Source organism: Lottia gigantea, assembly GCF_000327385.1.
Source record: "Lottia gigantea unplaced genomic scaffold LOTGIsca_157, whole genome shotgun sequence".
NCBI classification, from domain to species: domain Eukaryota; kingdom Metazoa; phylum Mollusca; class Gastropoda; family Lottiidae; genus Lottia; species Lottia gigantea.
In genome coordinates, this window is record NW_008707910.1 from 237,504 (window position 1) to 257,182 (window position 19,679).

Consider the following 19,679-nt stretch of genomic DNA (forward strand, 5'->3'; position numbering starts at 1 on the left):
GATTGATTGTGATGTGTTGTTTTTTGTACAAAAATATTTTGTTTTGTTAAAATGATTTTTTTTACAGCTTTGTAAAATTATTGTACCACCTGGTGTGAGGTTTTTGGTGTGTTTGCATTTGTGGCTCATCAAGACAAAAAGTTTTCTGATGGTGTTGAATATCACTTCATTGACATAGACTGTTACTGCTATCTCCTGTGATATTTAGAAACAATTAACTAAGTACTTACATAGTTTGGTGTATACTGATGCATGGCGACTGTAGTAATTTACATTTAAAAACACGATGCACCTAAATATACATTTAAATCATACTAGGTGAGTCTTCACTCCACAAGAAAATATCCTAGTAATTGTTGAATATCTGTTTAAAGATGGTAACCATAGGCTATTAAATACTAACATTTGGGGCTAAAAATTGCAGGATCCAATAGAAAATTTCAAACTGGTAACAATCCTAGCATTTTTTTTATGAACAAGAGCCAATGACTATTATTTCATAGCTGTCAAAATTTCCATCATTGCGCACTCCATGGCATTGCCCGTCTTCATTAGCCCAGTTTGGTGCAGAAGAGTATGACATAAAACTCCATTCATTTCAATAGATGAATCCCATCAAAGCAAATGAAAGTTCAATCACAGTGTTTTTCGCAATACTGTGATAGACTAAACAGTAAGTGTTGGTTATATGCATTATTAAAAAGATTGACTAGACTTCTTAAAACCATATATACATACTAGACTACATGAATAAATGATGTTATTTTATATAAAAACACAAAAGACAAAAGTTTATCGAGAACATTGTCTTTATTTACGTGCGAGGTCAAACAAGGGGGATAGCCTAGCTATCATCATGTATATTGGGATTCCCAATATTCAATATACATTAATTGGAGGCATTCTTTTAATTCTATTTCATTTCTGACGTTTCCTGGCAGAGTTCAGATGTGTCTGTGATATACATGTATAAAAATGTGAAAGAAATTCTGTGAATAGGGTCGATAACATTACTAGTTAATAATAGTATTTCCGTACCAGTTCTCGTCAAAAAGGGTGTTTTTATAATGTCACCAGTCTCAAGAAGTCGCATAATGTTTTCTTAATAAAAAAAGGCAAAGAACAAGAAACAGTTTTGAACCATAACAAATAACGGACTACTTTAACTGATCTGTTGCAATATCCTTTCTGACTACAGAAAACTGTGACTTTTTCACAACATGTACTGTTCACTATATACATGTAATAGCTAAAGCCGCCAGTTATTAGTTATATAGCCCAAAGAAAAAACATCCAACCTTTTGGCTTTGCAGGTTTAAAAGCGCACAAGGAAAATACCACCTTTTGTCTTGGAATGGGGTACAAATGTCGCAGTTTATTCAAAACGCAGAAGCCTCCCTTGGGCGCGTTCTCTCCACAAAGAGATGAAAAAAGTATTGTTTTGGTGCACCCCCCTACTCCTGTGATCCCAGTGGCACCGATACTGATTGGTGCCCATGTGTCGAGATGAATGATGTCCACAATGTCATCTGTAAGTTTATGCTTATAAAGGATAAGTACCAGTCCTTATAAAATATGTACTTAAGTTATATTTCATGTACTTTATCTACTACATACATAAACATTAAAAATATAGACAATACTAGATTAAATAAGTAAACATAATCATGTCATTGTGTGTCATTTTAGAGATAAGAATTTGGAGGGCTGTTAAAGGGACTCATAGAACCAATGAAATAATAAAATATGGGGCTCGGGTTGAGGGGGTGGGCCATTGGGACCATCGGACATGTGGAAAGTCTTATTTTATAGTTTAGCCCTCTTAATGTTTACAATTCATCTAAGGACATCTCAAATCCATTGGCTTCTTTGGGTCTTTAACATTTTGTCCCGAACACCCACCGCCCTCGGACATGCCCATGCCATGTAAGAACAGAGCAGCCTCGGTTAGAATGAGTGGATTTCACAGACAAATAATACCTGTCATCGGTTCATAGCAAAAGTTTTACCTAGTAATCGATCCTAGCAGTCTACAAAGCCCGTACCATAGGGACGGATTCCACGAGATGCTATCATTAACCAGTTTAAATCCGCTTAATAATACATTGATGTGATGTAATTATAAATACATTTCAGCAAGAAATATTCAATGCGAGTCAGTTTTCTGAAAAGTAGATACATCCACAAAAGAAATAAAACGATATTCGCCAGGATATCACTTCATGATTAAAATTTAAAACGGATCTATTTGTAATAACATGTAAGATCATCATTCACATTGTATATTAAAGCATGATATTTGTGTCATGCCCGCCAAGAATTTCCGGGTGACTAAATAAGGTGCAAATAATTTCACATACACAGTCATTCATCTCCACATTGTTAAGCTATTACATACGACGAATAGCCTCTAATATCTTGACTTTATTTGGCCATTTTCTTCTATCAAGGTTATTTGATTGAATTGTCGCAACCGAATACAGCCAATCACAGCTCTCGTCATAAAGACATTAATGCTTATGATTTACAGACTTTATGTCGAGGACTATAATCGGTAGCGTACGATCCAATCAAATCGTTGCATTCACAAACTTCCGTCTTACAAGAATGGTGGCTGATGCAGTCAAGGTATTAAACCCAGTTCGTAAAAGCCTGATATTGTGAAGATTTCAAACATTATGCTTGAGCCATATCGAGTTGTAGGGTGGAAAGTCTCTTTAAATTAACATGTTTTACTTGACACGTTTCTTGTCGTATCCCCTATTTATCTTGTTATATCAACACACTTCATATAGTATTTTTTTTCACAATTTACATTCTTTCAAGTTAAAGGCATAGAAAAGTAAGTAGATTTTTGCTTTTTTATATTTTCCGGTTCACAACCATTGAGAAGTTAATCAGGGCGAACACATTTAAAAGCTCATTTCTGTCTTGTGTCGACACATATTAAAATTGCACTCAAGATCAGGGGCGGCGCAAGTGCGAGTACAAGTGTGGAGCATTTGCCTGCCCCAAGAAAAATTGTTCAAATGTGTGCTATCAGTGTACCCGATACACACAAATTGTAGAAAACCCCCACCTTTTGTTCCGTCAGCACATATTGAAAAACTATTCAACAAAAACATAATGAAATATGTAAGCTACCTATTGTACGACAATACGGTTGTAGCTAGATTCTGCACTGGTTCTAGGACCAAGTGGTCTTTGGTGAGCGGCAGGGACTTGTGGTGTCAGATATCCATCAGGGCTGTTGATAAGGTCCAAGTATTGGTGCGAGTGACAGTTATTTTTCATATTAGTTGGAGCATCATCGTCTATATAGTCATAATGTTCATTTTCGATAATCTGCTGAGGTGATCTTTGTCCTCGTTGACGTGACAGCTTCCTTTTTCTGTAAAATATTTACTTAAAATATTCAAGATGGGTTTTCTTTTTGATTAATTGGTGTTTCTAATGAATAATCATGTATTCTTGTTCTTATTGCATAATCCATGTATGTACAGTCTGGATAAACAAAAAAGACTTTTTGACTCATTGGGATTCTGCAGGTAATTCTCTCCTAATTTAACTAATTATGAATGGACATGTGAGCCAAACGGGTATTTTCCAAGTTATTAGAACACCTCTACTTTCTATAAGTAGTTACGGGCCTATTGAGCAGTATACAAAACCCTGGGCCATATTATATGTGTTATTGATTCTGATTAATTAAATATGCTCGCGTGGAAGGGGTTTGTGAATTAGCCATTCAAATTATATGAAATACGCACCTCAAACGATATAATACGCACACTGCAACAACTAAAAAAACCACAGCAAGAATACCAAATACAGTTCCCAATATAACATGATACATAAACGATTCAGAAACTTCAGGGGATTCAGGGGATTCAGGGGAATCTACAAAAAAAAATCATGTAAATCCTATTATAACATAGCGTTTTCGATATGTGCCCTTTTTCATCAATTTGTAAGAAAGGAAAGAGCTGGCTAAACAATTTAATTAAAATTAGATTACAATTTATTTTTTTTTGGTCTCAATTGTAATCTTAAAAGATTTATACCAAGGTTGCGTACTGATGACGATCAATTCAGCCAATCCCAGTGCGTCATACCGAATCTTTCTAAATATCGACTATGAAGTGTGATAGTAAAATCCAAATTACAGCGATGCGACTTCCGATATCATGACGAATTATTAAATTGCTGATGGGCGTGATTGGCTGCTATAAATAGCTTGTAGCGTCACCAGTACACGACCTTAGTATAAATCTCGTTAGATTACAATGGAGAACCATCAAAAAATTAATAACGAATCAAATTAATTAGACTGTGGGTAAAATGACAATTCAAATTGATTTTTTCGACAGTCTGTTGTAAGAAAATGGAGTTTTTAGAGCGTTTATCAAGCAATGATCTTTTCCAAAGCTGACGTTAATGAAATGATGCAATGCAAAGGGTCTTTTGACAGAAACAAACCGAATTTTACCTGAATTATAAGAGCATCCATTACAATTTATATTCATATTTTCTCCTACAACATAAATCAAAGGCATATTAAATTTAGTCAGTGGTGAAGCCAGCCAGAGACTTAGGGTACAAATAGGGGCAGACAGACTAAATAGGTGACAAATGTCGAGGCTAAATTCAAATTGCGGCAACTCTGTGGAAGCGTCTTGTCCCAAGTTTCTAATAGAGCTTATGAAATGGTTGTCTACCAAGACAATTTTCAAAAAATTGTATTTTGGTGCATTCTGACACATATTTTGGTATAAAAACGTATAAAATCATATATCTTTTAATTTGTGAAGGAAAATAGCGGGGGTACAATTTGGGGTGCAAACTATGTTTCTATGGGGCCAAATGCCACCACTGGATCTATTCGTCAAAGATACATCTGAAAGATCTGTATTTTGTAAGTCCAATGCTGTCGATTTATTATTTTTTTCATAAATTCTAAACCAGTTGGCTTTTGGCTAAGCTTAAGCTTAATAATACAAGAATTACTCATTTCAAACTGAAAATCAGATAAAATCACGGAGGGGAATTTAAAATTATGGAAAATATACGTATAATAATGATAGTTGTGCGATAAATAGAATCTTCCACTCGTGATTCTTATATCAAATGAACCTAAGTGACTGATTAATTATTTTTAATCCGACAAATCAATTCATATATTTCACATGCAGTGAGCACAGTGGCGGCACCAGGCTTCCGAGACTGGGGGTACAAATAGAGGGCAGACTGACTCAATGAAGGGACAACTGCTGAGACTGAATTCAAATTTTGGCTACCCTGTGGTGGTGTCATAGTCGCAAGCCTCTCATAGAACGTCTTAGAGGGTTCTCTAAAGCAAATTTTAGAAAAAATGAATTGATTTTGGGCATTCTGACACATATTTTGGAGAAAAAGGTAGACATTCAGATTTTTTGAAAATAAAGTAGGGTACAATTTTTGGGGTGCAAACCACTTTTTTAGGGGGCAAATGCCAGCACTCCCCCCCCCCCCCCACCTTCTTTGTACCTCCACTGGTGCCTCCACTGCATAAGAACCCATCACTTGCCAAAGATCCTCTGTAACTATATAGATGAACATACCTCTCAGTTTAAAGTATATAACTTCATCACCTTCGATCACTAGGTCTTTAATCTGTATTTTCATATCACCTTCAATGTTACCTTGCGGTCCATACAACAGCCGTAGACCGTACTTATTACAGCTAAATATTGGTATATTTTTATTGGAAAAGATAACTTTATTGCATGCCTCGGGGTCCAAATATATAAAGAATACTTCAATTAGAGCTGACATGTTTTTAGGTATCTCCATCTGACACTCACAGTTCAATATCTCTCCCTTCGTATAGTCTTTTCCCCACAAACTAAATATGGGAAACGTAACGGCATTTTGGGCAAATCTGGTCGAAATCAATCGTAGATCTGCCTCTGAAATTGAATAAGTATCGGACTAGTATAAAAGTAATATTTTTTTGTAAGCGTGGATGGTGGATTTGAGTCTTTTATATATGACGAGTCGTCATTTTTACTATCAAACGTTGATAATTCTAGACACACATGAATTTTAAGGCTCAAATTTCGACGGTTTCGATTACTAATTGGCTTAGCTAAAGAATTCACGTTACTAAGTCTAAGGTACGATTGGACAAATTGGACAAACCCTCCGCATTAGCCTACCTAGTAGGACGTAAAACTCCATTCATTTCATTTCATTTTTTGATTATACAAAAGTTTTCTTTATTTTATTTCTAGTTTGTTTGTCCTAATATTATATACTACATCTATGTGTGTCCTCATAAAACAGTGGTTCCCAACCTTTTTCAGCTTTCACACACCTGAAGTAATCATTCGAGCTCCTCACAGCTCCCAAATAACGGACTTCAAAACATTGTAAATTTTATGATTTTTATTTACACTAATCATAATAATCACACATAATGTTCAGTGGAACGGCTGTTACTGTTCAATGGAACCATATAGTACCAACCCCAAAAAAAATATTCTCATACAACAGTTGTCCACACCAGTGGCGGAGCCAAAGGGGGCAGAGGGGTTTCCCGCTCCCCACCCCTGGCAAAAATCTCATAACTAGTCTAGATATTCGGGCAACCTCAAGTATTTCGCCCCCGCCCCCTCGGACGAAAACCTGGCTCCGCTACTGGTCCACACCCCCGACACACCCAGGAGGCGAAAACACCCCAGGTGGAGAACCAGGGTCATAAAAGAACCAGGACAAGGACCTTATTCTGACCTATATAAAATAAAGAGTAAAAATAGGTTAAAAAAAATTACCTGATTCACAAACATAAGGTATTTCAAGCTTGACAGGGCTATCAGTAGGGAAAATGACATCACAGGTGCGTTTACCATTGCATTGGTTGTAAATCTCTAGTTTCTGGTTAAAATGAACCGGCATTGTTTGACTCATTGTACCATAGCAACTTAACGTCGAGGTGTTAATCATATTATCACATCTATTGCCCAGAAAATAGTTATGACGCATCCGTCTTAATTCAAAAAACTCCAGTCGAATAAAATGATAACTGTCACATGTTAGAGTTTGAGGAAGTTGCGTTTGATTCCAGCAATCACATAAAACACAGTCTGTACCTCTACATTGTAAAACCCCTTCTGATACTGTAATATAGAAATATCAACAGAATTTATAAGCATGATTTTATATTTCAATAGCAATATGAAACTGGCATTGTGCTATTAAAAAGAAAGGATATTTCCTCATATCCTAATTAATTAATAAACCAAAACTGATTTGACAATGTTAATAAAAAAAATAATTGATAAAACTGTGAACAGAAGCAGAATCCTTGATAAAGTGTTCGTTTAAGCTGCATGAATCAAGTATCATCTTATCACTTTTTAGAATGAAAATACAAAGTATAGATCGTCTACAATTAAACAAAACTAAATCAGTGCCTAAATTTTCAAATAACGTTACAATGTATGTAATATCTGCCTGAGATACTGTTAATATCGACCTATAAACTTGTGACTGTTGGCCTACTTCCATGGATTAGATGTCGGAATTCAATTCTGGAAAGTGTTACGGTGAATTTAAATGCTATCGGCTCAAAATCAATGATCATACGATGAAAAACTTTAAATGTTCAGGCTCAACATAATATAATGAAACATTTCCTGGTCTTTCAATTTAAAACTGACTCATAATATAGCTTTAATGTTACTAAATTTCGTTTGACTATTCTGACGACTTTGACAAGAAATCGTCAGACAGCTAATTTTAGACTACTGCTAAGGCTTTAACTACATCAATACACATGAGGCAATTTTGTTTTAAAAAAATATTATATCGCTAAATTTGTCGTTTATTTGATGTCTACGGTAAAAGTTTGAAGATGAAAAAATCTAAAAGACTTTTAAGGCAAACAGATAAAGACTCTAATTATGGCCCTGACTGCCCTGGTGTAAATCTAGAGTTAAGATGGTCATAGGGAAAATTGTGTTATATCTAAAAGATAGCCTATTAAAAAAAATGTTGGGTTTTTAAGTAAGAATTGATGTCAAATATAACTTAAGGTGTATATAGACGAGATGCGGTGTCCGGTCCGGTGTACGAATCGGGATTATCGATTCAGTAGAAAATAGAAGAAACGAATCGTGTCTGCATGTCCGGACCCGTACTTCGTGTGTTCAGTTCTTCTATTTTCGTTTGTATCGATTATTCCGCACCGTATACCCACCGTATACCGCTCCGTACACCGCACCGTACACGGCACCGTACACCGCACCACTTCTATTCTCGGCTTTACTTTAGCATACTCTAAATATTGAAATATTGCCAATTAGACAACTATTTACATGTAATCACAAAATCAAAAACTTTACCTGTAAAAACTATAGAAATGGAAAAAAATAAGTACAACATTTCTTTTATATTATAACGATTCCCTTTTGACTTCTAAGAGTTCGCCTATTAGTCCGTTATCACAAAGGTATACACTGGATTTCACACGCCTTATTAGCAAGTTTTATGAATTAATTCAATATGTTGTCGTTTGATATTTATAAGATATTATATTACAGGAAGTATGACAAATTTTAACTTCCACTTGGTCGTTAGTCACCTTATTCTCATCCTGGAGGGACATAGTCATCGATTTCTTGGATGATAAAGCTCAATTGTATTTTAAAATATCATAGTTCACCATGCAATTTAAAACATAGTTCGTCTACAATATGTGCACATAAAACAGATGGCTAGTAGCTATAGATTCGTGCAATTCCCAGTTTGAGGTTATGTAATTTATGTGAAATAGTATTTCTAAAGATTTTTTACATAAGTTCAAGACCCATTCTAACCCCTGAAAATGGCGAATCTTTAAAGAAGGAATTTTGAAGAAGTCGATATTGGGATAGCAATTATAAATTCATCACCCTCCGTACAAATTACCTTTAAAAGATAGCTTTAACCTGGACTTGACACATACATATATTTGTTTCCTTCTGGATGTTAGAGACTACCTTCTTAATTTAAACCACAAGCCTTGCGATTGTCCAGAAGTCCAGTCCAATCATGAACTTTTAAGTAATGTATATAACGAAGAGCAACTTTCGCACAACTTTTTGTAAAAAAAAAATAAATGATGTCATGAGTAAAAGTTTTTGAAAACCGATTTTAACAGACGAGACGTGTAATAACTTCATAAATTACCTTCTGAAAATTTCGACTTGAAAAGCAATAATTTTTTTTCTGAATATTGCCCCTTTTTTTGCTCACTTAGAGTATTTCTGAAAACATGCGACTTTGGGGTACAGAGTGGGCCGACAATTTGGTGGTACACGTACAATAATAATATTATGCGGAAAGTATGTGAAAGAGATTGGGAAGATGTAGAGTGACAATCTTTGCCTTTGTCAAGTAGTGAGAATTCAAGGGATTGTAAAGAGGTATTCTAAAATTATTTGCAGGCTACCTGGGACACTGATGGCATCAATTTGCACCATTTTAATTTTCAATCAGACGTCAGCGGTTCCTGCAATTTCATTAAAACCCAGATTTTGATGACGTGAATAATCGCGAAGGACCATAATGTGATGAAGCAAATTTTGAGATTATTAACGTCATCAAACACTTTTTATTAGTGGACTTGCAGGAACCACAGACGTCCGATTGAAAATTGGAAAGGTGCAAATTGATTCCATCAATGACCTCGATACACATGCAAAATTTAGCAAAGTTCTTTACAATCCCTTGAAGTAGATTCTAAAGGGCTTTTCCAACCATGGCATTATAGGGTACATACTATTTTATCGCTTTTCATTTGATCTGAAAGGTATTTGCAATAGTAAAGTTATAACTTAATAAATTTTATAATAAACAGGTTACGGACGAAAAATGGAGCAAGAAACACACACTTCATACATTTGTTGGAAAACGTCTTTTGACTCCCGAATTTAAACGAATACTTGTTTGGTCATTTCAGAGAACCACAGAATGACTAGTAAAGCTCAGTTTTCAGTAGTTGACTATATAGTATTTGCTGGTATGTTACTAATATCAGCTGGTATTGGTGTTTACCATGCTTGTGCTGGAGGGAAGCAGAAAAGTACCCGTGAGTTCTTAATGGCAGATAAAAGCATGCAGGTAAATAGTCTAAAACTGATCCTCATTGGCCGATTATAGACTTTTCAAATGATTATTGGTTGTGCTAGGTTCACGGACAAATTGAAGTTTGATTGATCTAATTTCTGGTCACACTATGCAACAGCACTGTGCTTTAAGATAATATATGTGTGAGTTCGAAGCATGTTTTATTGTCATCTTTTTTTCGTCTTCGATTGATATACTAATCACAAGTAAGCCAAATCCTTCTCGCCTTCCTCGGAACACTTGATTCCAATCTGCGACTGGATTTGTCAACTTACTCCATAGGTAATATTGTTAATATAATATTTTTATTCCAGTTTTTACCAGTGGCAGTGTCGGTGTTGGCAAGTTTTTTCTCGGCCTCTACATTACTTGGTACACCAGCAGAGATCTACCAGTTTGGTACTATGTACTGGATCTCTGTATTCTCTGCCGTCCTAGCTCCATTAACCGGGGCTCTGCTGTTTGGTCCAATGTTTTATCGGTTGAAGGTGGTGAGTGTATTTGAGGTGAGTCGTTAACTGCTCTCTTTGGGATTTTATTATGTTTTAATCACATCACCAAACGACTTAAGCAGTTTTTTGGGGATTTTGTTTCGAGGGAGGTTTCCAATCACCCAATGTCTTCAAACAACTAAATAGCAAGTTAACAGTTACTAATGGGTTTTGGTCACCGGAACATAACATCAAATAACATAGCGTCACATCAAGTGCACCACATAACATAGCGACATTCTAACATCACATTATCACAGAATGTAATAAATTGGCTGATATTTTTCAGTATTTGGAAATTCGATTTAAATCAAAAGCTGTTCGTTTATTTGGTGCCTTCATATTTCTATTACGAGCGGTACGTATTATTTTAATACAATGTTCTATACATTAGAATTTTATGTGCGTTATTGCATCTAATAGAACGGAACGTCAATTTGCAAAATAACTGCCGCTTTGAAACTGACTTAGCATTTGATAATGAAAGTTACTTATGCGTTACCGTCACATGGTTCAGTTGGGCCAATTTAGCTGAAGTAGAAGACGAAAGTCGATTACAATAATCAAAATTCAGAAATCTGTTTTTATTAGACTTTAGGTATGGGAATTGTTTTGTATGGACCATCTACAGCTTTAAGTGCAGGTTAGTAAAAGCATTTACTTCCTTTTCAAATTCTCCAAAAGCAGTTTTCTAGTAACTATTTTCCATGGAATACAATCTACAAAAAATCTTAGCAATTCGATTCATATGTCTATTATTTTGTTAAACTACTTAGATCTCTGGTAAGCGCATAGTATTGCCTATCTATTGCATACACATGTTCTGTTCTGTGTGTCCTGCTCTGTTTTCTGTTCTGTTGTTTTGTTTTCCGTGCTGTTGTTTTGTTTTTTGTTCTGTTTTCTTTTCTGTTGTATTGTTTTCCGTCCTGTCGTTTTGTTTTCTGTTCTGTTATTATGTTTTTTGTTCTATTGTATTGTTTTCTGTTCTGTTTTCCGTTCTCTTATTTTGTTTTCGGTTCCGTTTTCTGTTCAGTTTATGCTCCAGCTCTGTGTCTATTTATTTGGTCCTTGATCCTCCCACATAATCACTATGATTCTATTTACAGTTACTGATATACCAGTATGGGCTGTAATAGTATCTGTTGGTGCTGTTTGTACCTTTTACACTACCATGGTAAGTCCAAAATAGTATGGTTTGGCGTATTTTTGAGAAATTGGGATACCAATTAGAAAGACTTTCCTCGACTGGTTTCTGCTCTTCTTCGACGCTGGTGGTCTTTTGTTGGGGCTTCCATAATGAAATTAAACTTGATACTTTCCTATTGGACCAAACTTCTCACCTTGACGTGTAGGGGTGGGGAGGGGGTTTTCATGATTAATGCAATTTTCCTGATTGCACACTTGCATGGCCTTACCCCTTTCACCAGTTTATAGTTAAATCAAGAAATGAAATGAAATATATTAAAGTGCACTAGAACCAAGACGGCTATATAATACCTGAATACGATTATAATATGAAATATAAACATAAGAAAAGCGGCATGAACACAATATAGAAACAAATAAAAACGACGCAAGAAAATATAACCAGTATCACAGAAAAACAACCCGAAGGGGTTGACACAAACAAGTTAAATCAAGAGTCCTCATTTCTTATACGAAAACAATGCATGGTGGCAAAGACTGCAATTCTCTCATGATTTCACCTAATAAAGTTATTAACCAATCTAATATAAGAGACAAGTTATACAATATTACATGATGGTATGAAAGTTATTAACCAATTTAATATAAGAGATAAGTTATACAATATTACAGGGTGGTATGAAAGTTATTAACCAATCTAATATAAGAGATAAGTTATACAATATTACATGGTGGTATGAAAGTTATTAACCATTCTAATATAAGAGATAAGTTAAACAATATTATAGGGTGGTATGAAAGTTATTAACCAATCCAATATAAGAGATAAGTTATACAATATTATAGGGTGGTATGAAAGTTATTAACCAATCTAATATTAGAGATAAGTTATACAATATTACATGGTGGTATGAAAGTTATTAACCAATCTAATATAAGAGATAGGTTATACAATATTATAGGGTGGTATGAAAGTTATTAACCAATCTAATATAAGAGATAAGTTATACAATATTACATGATGGTATGAAAGTTATTAACCAATCTAATATAAGAGATAAGTTATACAATATTGTCATGATGGTATGAAAGTTATTAACCAATCTAATATTAGAGACAAGTTATACAATATTACAAGGTGGTATGAAAGTTATTAACCAATCTAATATAAGAGACAAGTTATACAATATTACAGGGTGGTATGAAAGCTGTTATATGGACTGATGTATTTCAAACTTTAGTCATGATTGCAGGGATGTTAGCTGTCTTTATACAAGTAAGATTTTATATTTTACACAAATCATAGTTTAACTGAGCTAATGGAAATAGTCGTCCAGATACGCCTTCTCTGTTGACACTTAAAAAGGCTAGAAACACCTATTTACAATCACTTTAATGATTTAGTGATAACATGAAAATACATTGCTGGAGGGATGGAAGTTATCACATTGAGACTGGTCTCTAGTCCTTAAAACAGCCCCTAGCCAACTCTCCTTATCAGTAAAACAGTAAAATGTATTGAATTAAAATATTTTTAGGGTTGTATTAATTTTGACGGAATGTCTGAAGTCTGGAGGATTGCAAATGAAGGTGGCAGAATAACATTTTTCGAGTAAGTTATTATTCTTGTCTATAAATAAATTTCTTAAATCTTAAAGTTACTTTACATTCAGACATATAGCTGGTCGAAACTTTAGATCGCAATCCATCCACAAACCAACCACCAGAATCGGACATACTTGACTGTTCTGGAGCACCATAAATTTGCTGCGTGTGTATAAATGTATTATTTAGAATTGTAGAAGAACCGAAAATAACTTTTTTATTTGTAAAAATGATATGGTATGGTTAGAAATGTGCTCCTTCACCTGATAAGTTTTAATACTTTACCATGTTTCAAATTATACTAAGGTGTTCAAATCTAATTTTTCATTTTAGTTTTAATACTGATCCACATATACGCCATACATTTTGGACATTAATAATTGGTATATATTTTGTATGGCTGCCGCCGTATACAGTAGATCAACAAATGGTACAAAGGTTTTCTTCTACCAAATCATTAAAACATGCAAAATGGTAAGTAGGCCTACATATATCATATGTATGGAACAGCATTGAAAAGTCTGCAAAAGGCACTCCGTTCAGATTCTGCCATTGATTCAAGCCAATGCAATATATTTGAAAGGAGGGAGGGGGCTGTTAAGGTGTAGATCTAGGAGTTTTCTAGATATAAGAATAACACAATAACAAACGATAGTATAACATACAAATCAGAAAAATACATTAAACATTTTTTACATGAACCCTAACTTAAACCTAACATGAACCTAGCAAGGAACCTAACACGAACCTTAACCTAACCAGAACCCAAACGTAAACCTAAAAGGCACCTAACAAGCTAACGACCGTGTTTGGGAAAGTTTAGGGACTGTAGAAAAAATAAATCAGGTAATTCCTAAATTGGAAATAAATCATTCAGATGCTGTCTAACACCTATTGTTGGCTGTGACGTCATTCAAGCAAGACTCCAATTTCTGCTCAATACATAAATACATCGTGACCACTCAATGTTTAATAATTTGGCTCAAAATTCTATCCGGTCTCGTTAGCGAAGGTCAGTTGCCAAGATTGTTTCAATAATAGATATGCAGTAATGTGTTTACATAGCATAAGGTACCTCAGATCAATCGATTTGATCCACTTGTGTGGAATTTTTGATTCCATAATTATATGATTTTGGTACCTCGAATAATGGAGTAAAACCTGTTCCATATGTCCTAATAACAAACACAAAATAGAGCATAAACACTCGACAATATTCATAAATACATGAAATAGACCGAATCATATACTAAAATTAAGGTATCAAATCATCATGTTTATATATGATACTCGATCCAGGTCCGGCATAGTCATCTCTCTTGCAGAATTAATAAGCGACTTGGTTTTCCATTTATGGTAATCTACAAAATATAACAATACAGTCCATAAGTACAATATCATGAAGGCCTAAGGGAATAACCTACGAAGCCGGAACAGTATAACAGAAAAAACTAAGGGTTGGGATATTTTTCTTGGCCACAGAAAAAACTATGTAGTAAGGGGCTGGGATATCTTGTCTACAGAATAAACTACCAAATGAGCAAATATCTTTCTTAGTCTACAAAATGAAAGAAGGTTTGGGATACCTTGATTACAGAAAAACTAAGTAGCACGCTTTGGAATATCTTGCCAATATAGAAGCTAATTGGGATAGCCTTTAATGGATGAACAATAAACTAAGGGTTTCGGTGTCGTGGCTGCAGAATAACAAAGGGTTAGTATTATTATCTTGAACACAAAATAAAATGGAAGATGGAACAGTGAAAATACCAACAAAAAGGAGAAAGAAATACACACCTTATAATGGCTAAAGAGTCTTCCACTGTAAGCATCACGTACTGTAACTAAGGACATCTGCTTGAAAACTGAATGAATTTGAAATGAACATTGGTTTTGTATCTCAATCGCTGATTTCAACTCAGTTTCAAGAAACAATATGGTTGGTTTGGTTGCCGTAACATTCGTCTTAAAATAAGAGAACACTCTAACTAGTTGTGGATGGAGGGCATATCAAACCAGTCAGTGGCTCACTAACAACTTCCTCTGAAAAGAAATCACCAGCTACTTAAGACCGTAAACAAAGAATTTAGTTGGTGGTTGGTTTTATACTATCCTGAGTACTATTCAATCCTTACTTTGATTTTTAACTCTTGAATGTTTACAAATACGACGGGGGTGGGGAGGGGATGTAGAGTACACATAGTTATATTAGATTTAAATGGTGGGGGGGAGAATTGTGTAATGGGAAAGAGGGGATTGGGTAGGGAGTGGGAGCAGTTTAATTAAAATTAAGTCAAACTTCGTTCGTTTTTTTTTTCATTAAATTTATTTTTAATATGGTCACATCAGTTAAGGTCTAACGACAGCCCTTTTAAGCGCATAAGGAAAAATTTAAAAGAGGGTAAGGGGATTGTGAATAAAAAAAGGAGATTTCGGATAAATGAAAATTGTGGGATTTTGGATTGGAAAAGAGGGGTAGGTATTAAAGTGACCTTAAATTGAATTTAGATCAATTCAACCAATATTGTTTCACAAACCAACCCTCGTTACTCATATTCAACGCCAGATTTTATACTGGTAACATTATAATTGTTGTATTTCAGGGCGTTGTTATTGAACATACCGGGTATGTTCATTATTATTACATTATGTTCTTTAACCGGGTTAACACTATATGCTCAGTATTCCCAATGTGATCCTTTGACCATTAAAGACATATCTAATCCAAATCAGGTAAGAATTATTCTGAATTTAAAAGTAGTTTTGTATTGGAGCAAAATGTAAGATTTTTTGACTATTAATAAGTTTACAGGCTGAATTCAAATTGTTTATTTCGTCATTCAGTTACCTCCTTATTAATCATTCTCATTTAGGCTGCATGCTTGTTTTTGCTAGCTTATTTGCTTTTGCTATTATTTATGCTCTTTCTTTTGCTCTTTTCTTGCTTTTGTTCTTGCGCTTGCTCTTGCTCTTGTTGGGCATGCTTTTGCTTGCTTCTTTAATTACTCACACCCTTTCTGTTAAATAACTCACTACAGCCTAATGCTTGTTTGGTTTTTCAGCTCCTGCCATATTTTGTATTGGATATTTTGGGTCATCTTCAAGGTTTACCAGGACTATTCGTGTCCAGTTTATTTAGTGGGGCTTTAAGGTGCGTTCTATTCTAATATGTCGACACGAGGAACTCTAAATCGTCCATAACGACTAATACTAAAAGCAAGCAGTAAGCACGGAAGATAAAAACGTACATCTGTACAGATCGTAACGTCAAAATCTGTTTAAGATCAAAACTATAGTAACCACAAACTAACGAGAATCAGAATGGTGCAAATAGCAGTAATATTATGTGTCTTTGATACGTACGCAAAATGATGCCACTTTGCTTTTTGGTTTGTCACTTCGACATCCCTTTTACAGAGTCAAAAAAGCTATATTGTTTACTTGGTTTGTTGTTTTACAGTTCTGTGTCATCTATGTTAAATTCACTAGCCGCGGTCACATGGGAAGATTTTCTGAAATTGAAATATTCTCATATACCAGACGAGAAGGCTGCAGTGGTTACAAAAGTATTAGGTATGTATAATGTTACTTATGACAATAAAATCTGGGAAACAGAGAAAACCAAATCAGTCAAACATCGCAATAAGTTATGCTTTAAGGTACATAATAAGTATATGAATCAAAAGGGGTTGATCTTCTAAATAGTTGCTTTACAAGCTGATAGAACTTAAAATTTACATATCCATATCATCTACTTTCTATTCGTATAAGTATAACCGTTTTCATTTTCATAAATCAAAAGAAGGGAACCCATCTTTAAAAACACCACTGGATTTGACCACCGTAAAAATTGACGTTTCCATCTACAGCTCTGCCAAGTAAAAATATTTAGGCGACTGTTTACTTACATCTCACTAAAATTAACATGATGTAAATGTAATAACATTTTTGATTTAAGCTGGTCTGTATGGATGTATTGGTGTTGGTGTGGCATTTCTAGTAAAAGAATTGGGAGGTACAGTATTACAGGTATTTTGAGTAAGAAAGAGAACCCACTGTCTGTTACACCTTCCCAGAACTTCCTCTGTAACTTCTTACCACCATCTTCTCAAACTTCTACTTTTATGCATCATTCTTATAGATCGTTACTGCTTCTTCCGTAAATTTCCTCCTGTTCTTCACAGGCCCGTAACCAGCTTAATGTGCGAAGGGGGCGGCAACATTTGCATGTTGAGTGGCGAGGCAAGGGGGCGAATATAATTACCAGGGAGGGGTATCTTCAGAGACCTTCTGTGGAGAAATCCGAGCCCTATACCATCCCAACACCTCTCCGTTCTCCTCTTCCCGATTTTGATTTGGCACAGATTACGATTGCTGCCCAGCCATTGACTCATTATCAACTGTTATGTTCTTTACAGGCATCTCTGACTATAAACGGAGCTATAGGGGCACCTCTGGTAGGAATCTTTGTACTTGGTTGTTGTTTCACCAGCACTAACTGGATTGTAAGTTAAAACCTTGAGCTGTTAAAACCGTAATATTGTCATTATGCCTATATCATTGGCGGAGCCAGCTTTACGTCAGAATTTCTAACCTAGTTATGAGTTTTTTGCCCAAAAAACCCTTCGTGGTGGGAGGGGGAGGGCGGCTACCACCTCTGCCATTGGCCTATATAGTGTTTACCAAAATGGCATCAACGGCCATTGAATTTGATTGTGACCTAAGTAGTGCTTTATAATTTCTGCAAATCATGGATTGATAGTGGATCACCAACAGAAAATTGATGCAGTTTAATCAACTTTTGTACACTGACGGAAAGGAATCTCCAAACGTTACACCTTATTCCATTCAAAGTATTAATTTCAGGGAGCACTAGCTGGTGGAATATCTGGTCTGGGAATAGGTGTGTGGCTCAGTGTCGGCGCCTATCTGACAGAACCATTGGATTTTAAACTACCGACATCAATAGAGAGCTGTAACATAACTACCAATTCTTCCATCTTGATGTCATCTTTAACTACAGAATCATCATCAGCATCAATAGCGTCAACTTTATCACCGGCTGATCCAGCTCGACTGTAAGTCAGTATAGCTTAGTGAGCTTTTGGGAATGCGGCGGAGAAGGACACTTACACGCTTAACTGAAGATCCAGGGCTCGATCCTAGCATATTGGTCGAAATAAAACCTTGGAACCTTGATATAAGGTATTTTAATTACGAATTCCAGGCTTCCTTTTTTCTGGTCATTTTTTTTTTGGGGGGGGGGGGGGTGATTTAAGGGATTAAAAGATATCTTTATATAGAAATGACTTCCATGGCATGTTAAAAGGGTAAAATTTCCTCTGTACCCCCACATAGGAGATGTGGTCCTGTTGGACCTAAGCTGATCTTTTCAAAAGGAATGTTTGGATTCCAATCTTACACATTACTTTCATTATTTCACATTTTCATATAATCTTGTAGAAGTGGTATAGAAGAATTGTATGGGATATCATATCTATGGTTTACAGCTATTGGTATATTGGTTACAATAGTAGTTGGTGTTATAGTCAGTCTTTTAACAGGTTGGTCTATTATATATTTGCAGGGATTTTTAAAAGGTAAGATTCGCCATCCGTTTCACCAATCGTGCATTGGTTTCAGAAACGAGAAATAACGTTTAGCTTAGCTTATCAGCAATAGTGTTCACAGCTCGCCGTCGTAATTTGAACCTTCAATTTCAAGTGGGTCCAGAATAACCTGTGTTTCAAAGTTATATGGCGATTTTTGTACATTTCTAATACTTCTGAAGACTATTTACATATATTCAAGAGCCATATCGACCCCAGGAAATGGAGAACCATGGCCTTTAAGAGTTTTTGAGCACATGATTATGATTTAATGATACTTAATGATAGAAACGGAATTGCTGGAATTACATGAACTATGGGCGTTTGGTGGCACATCGTACTAACCCTACTTGGTTCATTAGAAACCCCTTTCGATACCCTAATGGTGGCTCTGCAAAACTCCGTTCCACCACCATTTTGGGTTGTTTCGTCTGGAACATCTGATTTTGTAACAGTTACTTTTTAGCCAGAAAATATTAAACTCTGAATATTATGCTTTTTAGGGTATACCAAATCTAAAGATGTGAATGAAAATTTATTATTAAATATTTGGAAAAATTGTTGGACAAGATGTAATAATGATCGACAAAAATATGAGGTATGATACGCATTGGTTAAAACTAACATCATTGGGACGCGCTTTTTCTAGAAAATTACTTAGATTGCAATGGAGACTAAA

At 35.2% G+C, this 19,679-nt stretch overlaps 2 protein-coding genes across 2 annotated transcripts; one reads left to right on the forward strand and one right to left on the reverse strand.

Moving 5' to 3' along the window:
- Positions 1–3,144: 3,144 nt before the first annotated feature.
- Positions 3,145–6,936, reverse strand: LOTGIDRAFT_173368 (hypothetical protein; the record flags this gene model as incomplete). Its single annotated transcript, XM_009050846.1, has 5 exons — positions 3,145–3,391; positions 3,771–3,900; positions 4,490–4,534; positions 5,601–5,948; positions 6,813–6,936. 5 exons carry the CDS (start codon positions 6,934–6,936, stop codon positions 3,145–3,147), a joined length of 894 nt encoding a protein of 297 aa, XP_009049094.1.
- A 3,057-nt stretch (positions 6,937–9,993) lies between these two features.
- On the forward strand, positions 9,994–19,047 carry LOTGIDRAFT_141180 (hypothetical protein; the record flags this gene model as incomplete). The annotated part of the gene is made up of 15 exons (XM_009050847.1): positions 9,994–10,143; positions 10,464–10,655; positions 10,930–10,998; positions 11,232–11,283; positions 11,747–11,814; positions 12,982–13,062; positions 13,325–13,398; positions 13,725–13,865; positions 15,995–16,124; positions 16,454–16,542; positions 16,852–16,964; positions 17,350–17,420; positions 17,810–17,896; positions 18,258–18,397; positions 18,855–19,047. The coding sequence occupies 15 exons, from the start codon at positions 9,994–9,996 to the stop codon at positions 19,045–19,047; spliced, it is 1,650 nt and encodes a 549-aa protein (XP_009049095.1).
- Between the last annotated feature and the right edge of the window lie 632 nt (positions 19,048–19,679).